This window comes from Phascolarctos cinereus, unplaced genomic scaffold (genome assembly GCF_003287225.1).
Source record: "Phascolarctos cinereus isolate Bilbo 61053 unplaced genomic scaffold, phaCin_HiC Scaffold_4;HRSCAF=312, whole genome shotgun sequence".
In the NCBI taxonomy this organism is placed as follows: Eukaryota; Metazoa; Chordata; class Mammalia; order Diprotodontia; family Phascolarctidae; genus Phascolarctos; species Phascolarctos cinereus.
Genome location: NW_027555847.1, coordinates 143,377,015 through 143,393,662, shown reverse-complemented (window position 1 = coordinate 143,393,662; position 16,648 = coordinate 143,377,015). Strand labels below are relative to the sequence as shown.

Genomic DNA, 16,648 nt, shown 5'->3' with positions numbered 1-16,648 from the left:
GGAGCTGGTCATGTGCTCTGGGCCTCTTTTATTTTTAATAGGAACCCCTCAACCTCCCTCCTCATCCCAACAGTCTATTCGTCCAAGGATTGCAGAGTAGCTGAACGAACCACCGCGATCTAAGCTGTTCTGGCGCTGCACAGCTGCGCCCACCTTCGGCTGCCGGAGGGGGGCGCTCGCACGCGCACGAGGCTCGGTGCGCGCGCCGGCCGCCGCTCCCACGTGGGAAGGCGGAAGTGCGTGGTGACTTATCTGTGGGGCTGCGATCGCTGGATCTGGCGGGAGCCGAGCTCGCCATGGCGGCCGGTGCCGGGGGTATCGCGCCTGCGGCCCCGTCTCTGGTGGATCGCTATTTCACCCGCTGGTACAAGGCCGGTAGGTAGGAGACGGCGGGGCAGGTGCAGGAGCCGTTGCTTCGGCCCTCGGACAGAAGGCCAGGCCAGGGCCCGCGGGCCGCCGACCACGCCGGGCAGCAAGCATGCATTAAGCGCTTACTGTGTGCCGGGCGCGATGCTGAGCACTGCGGAGTCCTGGAAAGGTCAGGGCTGAGCCCCGCCCTGGAGGGAGCTGGTATCACCCCACGCCTGGGGTTTCGAGTCAAAGACGGGCTCCAAGAAGGGTTTCCTTATTCATCCAAAGTCATCCTAAATGGCAAAAAATCACCCGGGCGGGGCCGGGGGGGAATTGCTGTGATGGTAGATGCGTCTAGGTGGCCGCTTTCCCCGGGACTTTGGGTTTGCACCCCTCTCTGAGGCCCCTGAGAGCCCAGGGCAGGCTTGGGAATGCCGTGAGAAGCCTCATGAGGCTGCAGACTCTTCGGTCCCCTCTCTCCCAACCCTGGTGGGAAAATGGGGTGATCAAAGCCATGAGGTACCCTCCTGTATGATGTCACGTGCAAACATGAGGCTTACTGCTGCCAGCCTTCAACATAGATAAGAGAACAGTCCTTGTGGGTTCTCCTCCAGCCCAGAACCTTGTAGTAGGTAGGGGCAATCCTCTTAAGTGGTGTCAGCCACAACATGGGGAGAAAGGAAGAATGTTTCCACCCTGGGCCCTTAAAATACTTTATTAGAAGTATTTTGTTTTTAATATTCAGATTCTTTTTTTATTGTGTTCTGGGAGGTTGGTACATCATAAGAAATTATGAAACCTGTCATCCTGTTATCTGTGTTCTAAGATTGCTTATCAAAATGATCACTTGTCTTTGAAATGATAGGTGGTTTCTTTAAGTAGACTGTAATATTATGGCAAGTATTAATTTAGCAACTATGATAGACTTAATTCTTCTGCATTTCCTAGATGTGAAGGGAAAGCCATGTGAAGATCACTGTATATTGCAACACTCTAACAGGCAAGTGAATCTGAATTGTTATTTTAATTGTTGAAAAAATTATGCTACTTAAAAATAATAATAGTGTGTGTATTTTTTAAAGATTTACTAAGTGTTTTTCTCAAAAAATTTTATGAGGCAAGTAGTACAGTAATGGAATTTCCATGTTATAGCTGAGAAAGGTGAAGTGTCATGTTCAGGATTATGTAGTTAAAAGCTATGGGAGCCCTGATATTATGATTGTGATAATTTTATTTGCATGTAGCATTCATTAGTGATGCCTCTAAGTTGAAGCTTTTGAGTAAATAATTGCTACTTAAATCCCTAAATTGTCATTAAAGTCTTCACACAATTCACTTTGGGTTTACAAAATTCACTTGCTTGGGAGATAGCAAAAACCAGTTCACCCAAAATTCAGCTAATCAGCAAGTATTATACCTTTTTGCCAGGCATTGTGTTAGATAAGAACTAGGTAAACCAGGAGCTCCTTCAAAGAGCTTACATCTTAATGTAGGAGATATACAAATATATAAATGTATAGTTTGGAGAGGTATATGGGGGATCAGAAAAGACTCATGTAGAAGGTGGTGGTTGAGCTAAGTCTTAAAGAAAAGTAGATTCTAAGAGAAGTGAAGAAGAATGGGGGACAGCCATTGCCAAGGCACAGAGATGTAGGAAAATCAGTTTCCCAGCTGGGAAGAGATATATTGGAGTAGGGAAGAGACTTGAAGCACTGAGACTAGTTAGGACGCTGTTCTAGTAGTTTAAAGGAGAAGTGATGAAGGCTTGAAATAAGGTAGTGGCTGTGTGAGTGGACAGAAGGGGACACAGGTGAATGTGGGAGAGACTGGATTGGCAACTGACTAGATAGTTAGGGTGAGAGTGAGGAGTTGAGGGTGACATTGAATCTTTGAACCTGGGTGACTGAAAGGATGATGGTGCTCTTGGAAGTTATAGGGAAGGTTGACAGAGAGGTGAATTTAAAGAGAAAAATAAAAGAGTTCTCTTTTAGACATGTTAAATTTGAGATGCCTATGGCTCATTCATTTGATATGTCCAAAAGGCAGTAGGTCTTTGTGGGACTGGAGCTTAGGAGAAAAATTGGAGCTCGATCTATAGATCCAGGAATTATCTCAATAAAAATGATAATTGAACCCATGGGAACAGGTGAAGTCACAGAGAGGGAGAGAGTATGTAGAAACAAAAGAGAAGAGGACTCAGGATAGATCTTGGACTACACCCAGAATTAGTGGGTATGACCAGATGATGAGTCAGTGAGATGGACTGAAAAAACAGGAAAGAGCAATGTCAGGAAAACTCAAAGAGGAAAGACTATTCAGGAGGGAGAGAGAGGGTTGTCTACAATGTCAAATACTTTCTCTTTTGCAGTGAGCAGTTACTTACCATCTCTCTTTATCAGCTTATAGGTTGAGTAGCATTCTTAATTATTTTCCACAGAGCATTTTATGATCAATATGTTTGATTATTTTTGGCACCTTTTTTGTGAAGTGGCTCCATTAAATGTAATATTTCCTACATACATTTCTTCAGTTCACAATAATGCACTTACCAATTGCCTTTAAAACTTTTATTTTATTTTATTTTTCTCATTTACATGTAAAATTTTTTTTAACATTTTTTTAATTGAGTTCTAGTTCTCTTCTTCCCATGCTCCCCTCCCTCCCCCCAAGAAAGTAAACAATTTGATCTAAATTACAGATGAGAAATCTTTTTTTAAAATTACATATTAGCCATGTTGCAAACCACAAACACAAAAACCAAGAAAAATTAAATTTTAAAAGTATGCTTCATTCTGCATTCAGAGTCCATCAGTTCTTTCTCTGGAGGTGGGTAGCATTTTTCATCATGAGTCCTTTGGACTTGTCTTGGATCATTGTATTGCTGAAAATAGCTAAAAAATTCACACTTGACCATTGTACAATATTGCTGTTACTGTGTACAATGTTCTTTTCACTTCCAAATGCCTTCTGGCTGTAGATACTCCTTATTGCAGTTCCCTACAGTTCTTTATTTTTAGTGATTTTTCTTTGCAGTATGAGTCAAGGAATAATTATGAGACTAGAATGGACTTTGGAAGGTAATCTAGTCTAGGGTTCCTTGGCTACTTGTATTTTTGGTATAACCTTACTTTGTTTTATAGGATTAGAGGTTATTCTTTCTGGTGATATACAGCACCTACATTTTACTGTTTTAACTTGAAGAGAACTTTGAAACGATTTTGAGATGGCAGTCACGAGAGCAGCATAAGGGCCTGCTAGCAGGGTCCTAAGGCATTGACGCCATACCTGACACAGATAGATTTAGATTTTGCTTTCTGGGGCATTTCAAAGGAAGAATTTAATTCAGTCCAAATGCCTACGTAAATCCTTTCCTGATACCTAGCTGTTAGTACCATCTGCCCTACTAAATTATATCATACGTGTTTTCTATTATAGGTATATATATATATATATATATATATATATATATATATATATATATATATATATATATATATATATATATATGTTGTTACCCCAGATGAATATAAGTTCCTTAAGGGCAGCAACTATTTCTCTCTCTTTTTTTTTTTGTCTTCGTATCCCTAGATGGAAATTGTAACATGTCATAGGCTATATTTAAAATAGGGCAGGAGATATAATAACTAATATGAACAAAAGAGTAGCTGGCTTTGAGATTAGGAAAGGGAAAGCTGGAGAATAAGAATATATCACTTTTTTTCCCCAGCATTGTCCAGGGGTGAGAGGTCTCTGATTATAGATGACTAGCCTGGTTATTTAAACAGAAGTATCATGAGAATAGAAAAGTCAGTCAAAAAATATCTATTAAGCTTTTATGTGCCAGACATTGCACTAAGTTCTAAGGATACAAACAAAAGCAAAAAACAGTCCCTGCTGTCAAGAAGCATGTGTTCTAATGGGGAGGTATATAAATAACTAGGTACATACAATATGTATATACAGAGCAGATGAAGGTGGCTTCAAAGGGGAAGTTATGAGCAGCAGGGGGTAGGGGGTGGAGAGAAATGGCTTCTGATTTTGGACATTGAGCTCAGTCTTGAAGGATGAAAGGGAAACCAAGAGGTGGAGGTGAAGGGGTGAAGGGGCTGAGCATTTTAGGCATGAGTGACAGCCAGCTGGAATGCACAGAGACGAGAGGAAGGATCATGGTAGAGAACTCCAAGTAGGCAAGTGTAGAGCTCAGGGAATACATGGTGGGAGGGAAGGTGTAAGAAACCTGGAAAGGTAGGAAGGATTCAGGTTTTGAAGAGCTTTAAATGATAAATAGAAGAGTTTGTATTAGATCCTGCAGGTAATAGGGAAGCACTGGAGCTCATTGAGGCAGGGAAGATGATATGGTCAGACCTACCTTGTCAAGAACCTAAAGAGAAATTTTAAAAAGTGGGAAGAAGGGAGCTTAGCAGTAGCAGATTTTAAACTATCCTACAAAGCAGCATTCATCAAAATGATTTGATCCTGGTTAAAAAATAGAGAGGTCAGTCAGTGAAACAGAGTTGGTATACAACATACAGAAGCAAATGAACCCAGTGGTCTGTTGTTTGAAAAAAACCAAAGATCCCAGATAAGGACTCACAATTTGACAAAAGCTGCTAAAACTGGAAAGCAGTCTGGCAGAAATTAGGTATAAATTCACTTCTTCAAATGTATATATGACATAGACATTAAAGGTGACATAAAATAATTAGAGGAGGAAGAAATTACCTTTCAGATCTATGGATAGGGGGACAATGACTAAACAAGGGATAGAAAAGATTACAGAAGATAAAATGGACAATTTTTATTACATAAAATTAACAGGTATATGCACAAACAAAACCAAACCACAATGCAGTTAACAGTAGAAGGGAAATATAACTGGGGAAAAAATCTATGCAACAGGTTTCTCTGATAAAGTTGTCATATCAAGACGTACCATGTATAAAGAACTGATTGAAATTTATAAGGCTGAGAGCCATTCCCTCATAGATGAATTTATGGTCAAAGGATATGAATAGGTAGTTTTCAAAGGAAATTTAAGTTATCAACATACTTGAAAAAATATTCCAAATCCCTAATAATTAGAGAACTGCAAATTTAAAGCATATCTGTGATTCTACCTCACACCTATCAGATTGGCAAAGATTACAAAAAAGAAAAATTACAATTGTTGAAGGAGCTGTGAGGAAATAGGCACATTAATGCACTTTTGATAGAGCTATGAATTGGTATAGCCGTTCTAGAAAACAGTTTGGAACTATGCTCAAAGAATTACTAAACTCTGCATACCTTTTTGACCCAGAAATACTACTATTAGGCATTTACCACAGATAGAAGAAAGAGGAAAAGGTACCATATATTCAAAAATACTTATAGCAGCCCTTTTTGTAGTATCAAAGAACTGGAAACTGAGGGGATGCTCATCTATTGTAGAATAGCTGAACAAATTATGGCAAATGAATGTAATGGAATATTATTGTGCTCTAAGAAATTAAGGAGTTGGTTTCAGAGAAACTGGGAAGACTTATGAACGGATGCAGAGTACAGTGAATAGAAGCAGAACAGTAAATACAGTGACAGTATTGTAAAGACAAACAACTTTGAAAGACTTGAGAACTCCAATCAGTGATTCAGAAGATAGTTGATGAAATTCGATACCCAATTTTCATACATTTTTGGATATAGCCAATATGGGAATTTGTTTTGCTTGACTGTTATGAGGGCTTCACCCCTCCCCCCTCAATTTAGAGGGTGAGGAATAGAAGTACAAAGAGGGAGAAGGATAGGATAGGGGGAACAAAAGGAAAGAGAGCCATTGAGGTATCTTGCTTTACATAATCAGTTTCATGTATAATCCTAAAAATTTAGGAGAGATTATCCAGAAGGAAATGGTGACTGACAAATGTCAGATGCTAGAGAGGTCAAGAGGGATCAGAATTGAGAAAAAGCCATTAGAGTTAGCAATTAACATTGGAAACTTAGGGGAGAGCATTTGCAGTTGAATGATGACACTGGAAGCAGGATTTCAGAGGGTTTAGAAGAGAAAGGAAGTTAGGTTACTGTATGAGGATCCCTTAAAAATATCCAACTCCCTTTGCTTTAATTGTGTTCGTAATTTTTCTTTTTGGTCTCTTCAGTGGTTTATCCCTTTCACTGGGGAGTGCCCTATATAGAAAACTGTTACCAAAATTAACAAATGTCATTGTAGTCTCTTCAGTCTCATAAAAATGAAGATGAGAGTGACTCAGGGTAAAAAAGTGTATGTATATCTCTGTTGTCATAGATCAGAATGTATGTATGTGTTTATATCATTCTCATTTGTGATAAGTAGATAATACCTGTACCTAATTTTGTGAGGAACCGATGAGATACTGTATATGAAGGAATTTGTAAAGCTTAAGGTGACTTATGTATCAACTGTTGATATTATTATTTTACTTTCTCTCTTCCATTTCTTAGTAACCCTACTATCTCTGGTCCTCTTCTATTAGCTACTAAGATTTAATCTGTTTTCTAGCATTTTTGTATTATCTTAGGAGTAGCAGTTTTCAATTTTGTCTTAATTATTAATCCTTCATATCCTGCAATATTAATCCCTAGTTCTTTTCTTTCACCCAGCAATAACCACAGGGGAACAAAAATCATTGCTTCTGGACCAAGTATTGAGTAGTACAATGTAAACTCAGAGAAAGTGTACCTGACACAATAGTAGGTCATGGATGAGATCAAAATATTAAATAATAGATAATGTTTCTCTTTTATAGAATCTGTGTAATCACATTGGCAGAATCTCATCCACTTCTTCAAAATGGAAAAACAATTAAAAGTATTAACTACCAAATCAGTGCCAACTGTAGCAGACTTCAGAACAAGGTTTCTGGGAAGTTTAAACGGGTATGGATATTTGTTCTTATTATCTCTTTACATCCTCACCATTAATAGTAATATAAAAACAAATAAGCCTAGAGAGAGGATGGTGGTGAATTGATATCAAAAATCCTTTCTGATAATATAAGGAAAATATTTGTTCTCTGTACTAGTGGCAAATTCTTAAGAGTATTTATTGTCCATAGCTAGCACAAAATTATTTTTGCAAAGGTGAAAACACAAAAGATTATTGGCATTTGTTGCCCTGTAATTAATAATTAAGTGGCATGGCTTTAGACTTTGGAAGTGAATAATAGGGATAGAAGGGGAGGTTTTGGGACTGGAGAGCAGAACCCCAGTCATGGCTAGTCTTAGTGTTCCTTGTTTTCCCATATAATTTTTTGTGATTGGGGGTGAATGCTTTTAGTGTTATTACATGAGGGGGAGGGTGTTATAACTTACAATGTGCTAACCGATACCTTCAAGTCTTGCTGGGTTAGGCCGATTATCATTGCTTTGCTTATTTAAGAAGCTTAAGTCTATGTGAGTGACCTCTTGTACTAGGAAAACCAGTTCTTGTAATATTTGCAAGATTTAGGCAACTTTTGTTGGGAGCATTTTATAACTTGACTGAATTAGATTTCTTTGTTTCCAAATTTTTCTTACTACAGTCCAGCCACTTAAGAATCCAGTATCTTCTATTACCAGTCATATTTTATATATACAAGTATACACACCTTAGCCACCTCCCTGGTTACAAACATCCTATCTTTCATACTTCTGCTGAAAAATTCCCATAAAGAAACATTAGTTATTAGATATTTCAATGTTATTCATTTTAAACAATTTTTAAAATGCTTTTAATTCAACAAAATATTTTTAAAAGGATGTTAAACATACATACATGGATAAGTTTCTCAAAAAGTCATATGACCCCAGGTCTTCCTCAAAGTCTGTTAAAATCTTCTGAGGAAGCCCTTCTAAACCCCATGACATGTTCTTCACTTTCTGATTTGTTTTAGTAAGAAAGAAGCTGAAATTAGGAAGCAAAATTAAAAAAATTTGTAGTGTTATAAAGCCCGTCATGTAAAATTTAATATTATAGAGCAACTTTGATTTTTGTACACTTTGGAAAGTTTATCCTAGAAAGTAAGCAGTAATATTACAGTTCAATTCAGTAAATAATAAAAACTTCTTACAAGGCACTGTGCTAGGTGCTGGGGGACAAAAAGATGAAAAAGTAGATGATTAAGTGTGCTGGGTTTGGTCATTTTATTTAGAAGTGGGTATCATGCCCTTGATCATGAACTTAATCCTTTATGACATTTTTTTAAAATGAAAATAAGATTTAACTTTTATTTCCTGCTCAGAGACTTTGAATAGTTTCTTCTTACCTCAAATACAAACTCCTTGTCAAGACGTCTAGGATTATTTCTTTGTTGCCAACCTTATTTCACAGGTACTTTTTCATACACAGTGCATTCCAGCCAAACTAGATCACTGACCTTTTCTTGATTTTTATAACTTCTGTGTATTGGTCTGTCCCTTCCCCAGGTCTTGTCTTTTTGAAATCCTTTTTTTTTTTTCCCAAGGCCAGCTTCAGTTGTCACTTCCTCCATGAAATCTCTTTAGATTTTCATGACACTCTGTTTGACCCCTTCTCTGCACTTAACTGAACTCCTAACTTGTGTCAGTAGCGTATAGGATCATAAGATTTACACCTAGAAGGAATCTTTGAGATCGTCTAATCTAAGATGACAAAACTGAGACTTAAAGAGATTTAAGTTAGCTTGCCAGTGGTCACATGGTCTTCCCACTCTACAATTGTGTATAAATATATTATCCTTCCCTTACTAGATTGTCAGTTCCTTAAGGGCAGGGACAGTGCCTTGCACATAGAATATGATCAGTAAATGTTTATTAGATTGATTTTCGCTTATTGTTAGTAAATTTTTACAGGAATGTAACTAGTTTATAAAAAAATTCACATTTATATAATACTTTAAGATTTACTAAATTCTTAGCTTTAAATATAAGGACTGCTTATATATTAAGAAAGATTAAAATATGAATGAATTCTTGTTCTTTCTTTTATATCCAGGGGGCACAATTTCTAACAGAACTTGCACCTCTTTGTAGGATATCCTGTTCAGATGGAGAAGAATATACTGTGTCAAGGTCAGTTGCTTTTGAAACAGAACTTGGGGGAGAAGGAGAATGAAAGCAATTTTCTTTTAAAATGGTCTTTAAAAAACTTTTTTTTTTAACAGCTGTGTGAGAGGACGGTTGATGGAAGTGAATGAAAATATTCTAGATAAGCCATCCATTTTGCAGGAAAAGGTAAAAAAAAAGCCTTATTTATACTTTTTGTTAGGTTTTTGTCTATGTTTATGTCTATTTCGGCTATGTCAGATTTTGGATTTATTTTCTAGCCATCCACTGAGGGATATATTGCTGTTGTGCTACCCAAATTTGAAGAAAGCAAGAGCGTTACTGAGGGATTGTTGACACAAAAAGAATATGAAGAAGTCGTGGTGAAACGAATTAATAACAGATCAGAAACACCATGAAGACAAATGAAATCAAAAGAAACACAAATCTATACGTGTTAAAGGACCAACTGCTGTAGAGCACGACTGGACAAGAAAGTGGTGGTAGGAACAGTCCTCTCCATATTGTGGGATGGCTCTGCTTCAGTTCCTGGCCGCTTCAGTACTGGTGATCTTTGCCAGTCCATCTTGATTTCTTAGGTCATCTTTCCCTCCCCTGCCCAAGTATACCCTCTTTTCATCCAGCTCTTCTCACTTATTCAAATACAACATAAACATCTGGGAAGCTGCAAAGACTATTTTCCAGATATTTTGGATTCTCTTTGGTGAAACAAAAGACACCCCACCCTTGACCCCTCAGGCCTCCTCCTTCACCAGTTTCAACAGAACATTCAGACAAGGTAGTACACTCTGCCCAAGGACACTTCTTGCTTGCCTGAACTGGCAGAGTAGAGATTGGAAATGAGAGGAGGTAGAAACTAGACTGTCTTCTCTTTACTTATTTTTTTGACCAGACCTATTATTTGGGGAGCTTTTGGTGAGGATTTCTCTCTCCCATTGCAGATGGCCACATGCTCTTCAGCTTAAAGAGCCTAAGAAAGCTGCTTGGGGTCCTAAGAGATTAGGGACTTGCCCAGGGTAAAACTGTCTGTGTCAGAGGCAGGACTTGAATCCAGGTCTTCCTGGTCTAAGCTCATCTCTTTCTATCCACCATGTTATTTCGCTTGTCTTCTGATCTTCAGTAAGGCTTTTCGTATCTCTGTTCCTCCTGTTTCTGGGGTGTTCTCTCCCATCTCAGCTCAGAGCTGAGATGCTGAGATTCAAGTATGTGAGTTCTCACTGAAGTTGGTAGCAAAGAGTTTTAGTGCTTATGAAAGTATTACAAAAAGCATAAAATGCTATCCAGTGTGTAACGTTTGATCATTCTTTTTTTGGGTCTTGACAGATGCTGTTGGTTGAAGAAACTCCCTTTACAAAGGCAGATGTGGTAGCTGCTTTGCAGCTTAGGGTGTTAAAAGTTGCTAACGGCCCTGAGAGGTTAAGTGACTTGCCCAAGGTTATAAAGCCTGTATTTGTTGTAGCTGGGACTTTGAGGCTAGCTCCTATACACTGTGCCAGGCCACTTCTCACTGGTAAAATACCATAACTCAATTTTTGAGCATTTATTGCATAGCTACTTTATAAGTGTATGTAAGGCTCTAGGCACACCAATGTTTTTTAAACCTCAAGTATCTTGAGTAAATTTTTAGGGGAGACTTTATCACGTAATCAATTTAGTGAAATGCAGAATTTTAGGGCTGGGAAGGGGCTTTAGAGGTTATCTTCATCTGTAAAAAGTCATCTTCACAGAGGTCTTCCTTCATCTGTAAAGTAATAGGTTATTTAGTCCAGTCCACTTATTTTACAGATGAAGAACCTAAGGTTCAGATGGAGGAAATGACTTGCCCAAGATTATACAGTTGTCATATCTAGGACTAGAACCCAGATCCCTTGACTCTCCATAGTACCCTTTTTGATGTTGAAATGCCTACATGTTTTAGAAAAATCCAAAGAGAAAGTGAGTGGTGAGTTCTGGGAGTTGAGTTTGGGGACTTTGTTATGCAAAGGCATGGGAGAAAATGTGGGGTCTGAACAAAGGATATAGGTGAAGATCCTATAGTTTGTAAAGTGTTGCAAAATATTCACAGTACTACAATACCCAGAATACTGCAGATCTGGCCGCCTTATCTTTTCCTATGGATTGCCAAATACACTAATGTATTTTATTAATGGATTTTCTCCATGGAAATGTTATCTCCAGCTGTAAAATGGAGAACTCAAGCTATGGAAAAACATTTCACTTTACAACAAGTTCAGTTGGAACATATTTATTCCATTAAGTAATACCCGTAAACAGTGATTTAATAATCATATAGGTATATTCCAAAATAAATGATTTCTAGAGATTTAAGGTATTACAAAGCAATGAGGAAATAAAACTGCTTCAAAAACATTTCTTTAATATGGTACTAAAAACTGTAAATATATAGGCAGAACATAACTAATGTGGTATGTCAGAGGTTCTCGAGAACATCTTCATAGGTGTTTCTTTGGATTGAAGATTCATTAAGACATTCTGGATAAATGATTTTGATTCTTAAATAAATGTTAGCAATGATACACATGTCTGTTACAAAATCACACTGGAGTTAAAGTTTTGAAAACTATCATTGGCATTTATTAGATGCTAAGAATTATCACAAGAAGTTTGATAATGTGAAATTGTGATGAGAAGGGGAAAAAAAACAAGTAGAAAGCACTTAATTAATTTTCTCATAGCACTGAAGAATCTGACAATTATTTGCTTTCTAAAAATGTCAGGTTTGCTATGTTATGTTCTAGAGATCTGACCGCAAAAGCTTCTACGGTTTTTTCATCCATGCTGTCTTTAGTTGTAACTGTTTGCCATCTGCTTTCCATCCAGGGTTGAAGAGAATTTATACAATCATTTTCTGATTTGCACTGTAAAAGTAATTTTATAAAGTTAAATGTGGCTAAAAAGTCAGTTCTGCTGTAACACTTCTTTCAAAAATTCAAATTTCTTCCAAAGCAGTTGATATATTAGGAAAAAATTTGAGCACAATCCATATGTCAAGTTTGCTTATATTCTGTTTTTCCTTTGAGAAATGGTGAGAGCTCAAAAAAATGCAACACTCACAACAGTTCACAAGCTGTAGCCCTTCCAGCATCCACTTCCACAAGCAAACTTTAGGTCCTTTTCAAGGAAAAAGCACCATATCATATATTTTCCGGTACAGTCGGAGCACCAGAATCACACCCTATTCCTGCTCCCTGCCTCTTCCATGGCCACAGCCCCAGGTCCTGGAGTGAAGGCCCAACAAGGTCACCCTCTCACCCGTAGATGTCAGCTTTGCCAGTCCACGCCCCTATGTGAACCCAGAGTGAAGGCTGAGCAGTAGCCTGAGGTCATTGATGCTTTTACTATTGTAGTATTTATGCATTTAACCTTTTAACATGTATAAAACTGTAATGTTTTTCTAGGCTCCTCTCTTTTTTTTAATGTGTCACTGATGAGGTTTTTGGGTGTTGTTCCCCTTATTCCATTTTTCCTGAATGCCCTGTGGGTTTTTATTTCATGATTTTGCATAGCATGGTGATTTTTAGGAACACATATGTCACTTTACAGCAGAACTGACTATATTCTTTCTCTGTGTACAAAGATAAAGGTTTGTCATAGAAGAACTAACTCACCTTATGCATCAGTTTATAGCAAACTGGGAGAAGTTGGGCCAATGTAGCCAGGACAAATCTTGTTTTTAGAATACATTTGTCAACCTGTAGTTACAGAAAGACTGTCAATTTAAGCTCCAAATTTATTAAGACTCTTTTACATTAAGGAAATCAGGAAACATCTGTAAGTACCTGACTAGAAAAATAGTTTAAAGACCCCAAGCACTTTGTTCCCAAATTCTAGATTCAGAAGAGCCTTCGGGCAGCTCCATTGCCTATAACATGAATAAGACAATTCTGCAGTGAGAGCAAAACTCTTTTCACTGTGGTATTAAGACACTCTAGGGAACTGTGACTCCTCTCTTGAAATCTCTTCAAGGTCTTGGGCCTAGCTTTGGTTGGACAAATGACAATATGAGGACAGTCTGTAAAGTGGCTAAGTCATTTTTTTTGGTTAAATTAGAACAATTCCTTATAGCCTGAGTTAATCTGCTGTAGCTTTTTGTCATCAGTTATAACAAGAGGAAAGTTATTCTGGCAGCTGAGCCTTGGGAAAGAGAGAGGAATTGCCCTCCTGTGTGATAACACACAGGACTGTGAAATCTATACTAATATAAGCAGAAGAAGAAAGCATTTATTTTTCTAGCTGAATAACACATCTTTTTTACCTTTGTATATATTTTATTCTGAATGGGGGTCTTAGCTGTGAGTTGGAGCTGCTGGCACAGAGGCATCAGCTTGTTTATTTCCAGTAGAAGTAAAAGCTTGTCATCATCTTTCAGCTGAAATGCAAATTAGGAAATTATAATAATTCCAATAAATAATGGCTTCAATTTTTATACCCAATGTTGTACCTTCAAAAGGTGAGGCATAAGTTTAATCTTCAGCAGACATTACCTGTTTTGAGAAACCTTGGAGAACTGAAGCAAGTTTTAAACCTTCTGTAGCAAAAACCTGATAGAAGGGAAAAAAAGGATTTATTTTAAATCTCAGAATCTGTATTTAAGAATGTAATAAATGTATTATAATATTTTAATTTTTATACTGTCAAAAGAGCTTAAAACTTATAAGTGACTGGGCACTAATATTTTTTCCCATTAAAATAGATCATAAGCCATAAAGAAAGGTGAACTAATAATATGAACATTTATTATTTTTCTAACAACTTATGCACATAATACAGTGTTAGTATGGGTTATCAATAATTGTATATTCAAAATCCACAGCAATACAAACATATTTCACAAAACCCGGTTTCAAAATAACATCATTATGTATTATTATGCGTTATTATATATTATCATACATTACGTAGTTTAAACAGACCTTACCAAGTCACAGAGTCCTTGGATAAGTAACATCATTTAACTGATCAACCCAAAAAACATGATTAGCAATGATGCTTGAGTCCCAGAAGCACTAAACTGCTGGCACATCTTTGCTTGCCATTTGTAAAGTGGTTCCTGTCAAGCTAACTGATGTCCAATAGCATTGTTTTGCCTGATATTTTCATACACTCAGTGTTAATGGTAAGGAAAGCCTGTATATTGCCCTGTTAATTTAAAAAAAAAAAGATACTACTGATTTGTAAGGAGGGCATATAATTTGAGTATATTTGTTATAATGGATAAGTATGCATTGCTCTTTCACATTCTTGTGGCAAATTATAAAAAAGCTCACCAATGCAGTCATGGAATAGAGGAAAGCTACCTGCACCATATGGAGAACAGGCTAACAGCCTCATTTACAACACACTCATGATAGTATAAAACTATGTACATTGTATTTGGACTAGTATAAAATGTAATGTTTTTGGTAGGTGCAACATTTGTTTCACCTAGGTTAGGCTAGTGTCAACTTTAAGGATTAGGAAAGTTGTTCTTAACACTTAATTGGTTTAGGGAAATGGGGTTCAAGTGGTTGATGAGATTTCCTGATTACTTGAGTCATAAAAGGCCTAACTTATAAAGAGTCTTCTCAGTCTTATCAGAATCCCTATTGCTGGAGTAAACATATCTTTTGAGGGCTGCTTCTGTGATAAAGTGTGATTGCAGAGGGCAGTTGCATTCATCTCAGTGCTGTATCCTTACTGGATCTTTTTATTATTACAAAATTTTTTTTATTAAATGTTGTAAGGTCCATGTTTCATTGCCTTCCACATGACAGTCTGAACCACTTGACTCGCCTGAGTTAGGCTTTGCTTACCCAGAACAAGGGAGAACTTTGACCAATATTAAGTCTGTAGGCTGTAGGAAATCCTAAGTGGCTAACAACAAGAAATGTTCATACCAGCTGGTATGGTATGTTTTTTTTCTTTCTCATCATGTAGAATTCTAAAATGATTTTAACTTTCAGTTCTTCAAAGAAATATTTTCTTCAGGAAGGAACATCACTTTCCCTGGTTCATGGAAGTGACTGTCTAAGGGCTCCATGTGGATGTTAGTTCCTGTTACGAACTCAAGGATTGGGGAGGGGGAGACTGAGGATTTGGTGACCTTGGAAAAGAAGGGAATCTACCTTCCGTCAGAGGTGATACATGCTTGTTCAGAGAAAACAAACTCACTTGTTAAATAGGGTAACCCCAAATGTATAGGTTAGAATAATGCCTGCCAGATGGTAAAATGTTGATTATAGCTCTGTATGGTGACAAGACAACCTAAGGATAGTCTGGTAACTACAGGACTGTAAAGTAGCCCCAAAAAACTAATTACTAGTGGGCTTTTCGCCATTCTTCATGTATATGTCACTGAAGCTGCTGTCTGAGTATCTGTAGTCCTTTTGCTTACCACCCCTCTGAAACCTCCCTTGTTTTTTGTGATATGCTACTCTGGTTTTCCTCCTGCCTGTAGTTTGTTTACCCTGTTCACTATTATTAGATTATTTTTCCCAAAGGACTGCTTTGATGTCATTTGCTAATTAAGAACCCTTCAACAGTTAATCATTAAGGACTCTTTAGCCTAGTACTTGAGGTCCTTCATAATTTTGCTTCTTCATTTTCACTTTCTAGTTTTATTTTTCCCCATTCCCCTGTATGAACCTTATTCTCTAGCCAAAATAGACTTGTTACTCCCAAGTATATTATGTGCTTTTCCCATTTCTGTGCCTTTGCTAAGACTGTTCCCTTCTCTTGGAATGTCCTCACTTCTGTCTCAACCTGTTAGTCCTCCCTAAGGTATAGTTCACAAGCCAACTCTGTAAAGCCTTTCCTGATCATTTCAGTTGAATGTGATCCTAGACTATAAGCTCTTTGATAATGGTGGCTGTGTCTTAGTAACATATATTTGCCAAGAGTAGTTTAATAAATATTTGATGAGCAAGTGGTTAATATTCTCAGTGGGAAGCAAGGATCAAATAATTTTTAAATTTGGAGGAATTTGGCCCAAAGGTTACTCCATTTTGGATAAGGCATATCCTTATGAACTACAGCTATGGCCATTTTGATCTCAATCGAGAATGGAGGACAATGACCACAGGAGAGAATTTCTAAAGGAGAAAGAAAAGATGAAGACTTGAGTTTTTCTTCTCTAGGACCCTCTAAAAGGCAATGTCCATATCAAGTTTGCTAGTCCTTTTGACAAACAGAACCCATTCCAGGTAAAGTATTGAAGGGAGCATAGCTATATAAGTTTAAAGGAAGGATAAACCAGCTAGAT

General features: G+C 37.5%; 2 protein-coding genes across 3 annotated transcripts in view; one reads left to right on the top strand and one right to left on the bottom strand.

The window, feature by feature from the left end:
* The first annotated feature begins 221 nt into the window (after positions 1–221).
* ABITRAM (actin binding transcription modulator) lies at positions 222–12,807 on the top strand. The gene is made up of 6 exons (XM_020995460.2): positions 222–375; positions 1,300–1,351; positions 7,113–7,242; positions 9,317–9,393; positions 9,486–9,555; positions 9,648–12,807. Exons 1-6 carry the CDS (start codon positions 297–299, stop codon positions 9,783–9,785), a joined length of 546 nt encoding a protein of 181 aa, XP_020851119.2. The 5' UTR covers positions 222–296; the 3' UTR covers positions 9,786–12,807.
* Positions 10,994–16,648, bottom strand: part of CTNNAL1 (catenin alpha like 1) — a 100,737-nt gene continuing 95,082 nt past the window's right edge. For both annotated transcript variants that reach the window (XM_078152658.1, XM_020995689.2), the window contains 4 exons: positions 13,893–13,949; positions 13,664–13,777; positions 13,017–13,100; positions 10,994–12,266 (listed from right to left, as the gene is read on the bottom strand). In XM_078152658.1, coding sequence (XP_078008784.1) covers positions 12,102–12,266; positions 13,017–13,100; positions 13,664–13,777; positions 13,893–13,949 — 420 coding nt within the window. In that variant the 3' untranslated portion in view covers positions 10,994–12,101. The remainder of the gene's footprint in view (positions 12,267–13,016; positions 13,101–13,663; positions 13,778–13,892; positions 13,950–16,648) is intronic.

Coding starts and splice junctions, on each gene's coding strand:
- ABITRAM (XM_020995460.2), top strand. CDS start 297: ATGGCGGCCGGTGCCGGGGGTATCGCGCCTGCGGCCCCGTCTCTGGTG. Junction 1,352..7,112: donor ATATTGCAACACTCTAACAG/GCAAGTGAATCT, acceptor TCTCTTTTATAG/AATCTGTGTAATCACATTGG. Junction 9,394..9,485: donor GAAGAATATACTGTGTCAAG/GTCAGTTGCTTT, acceptor TTTTTTTAACAG/CTGTGTGAGAGGACGGTTGA.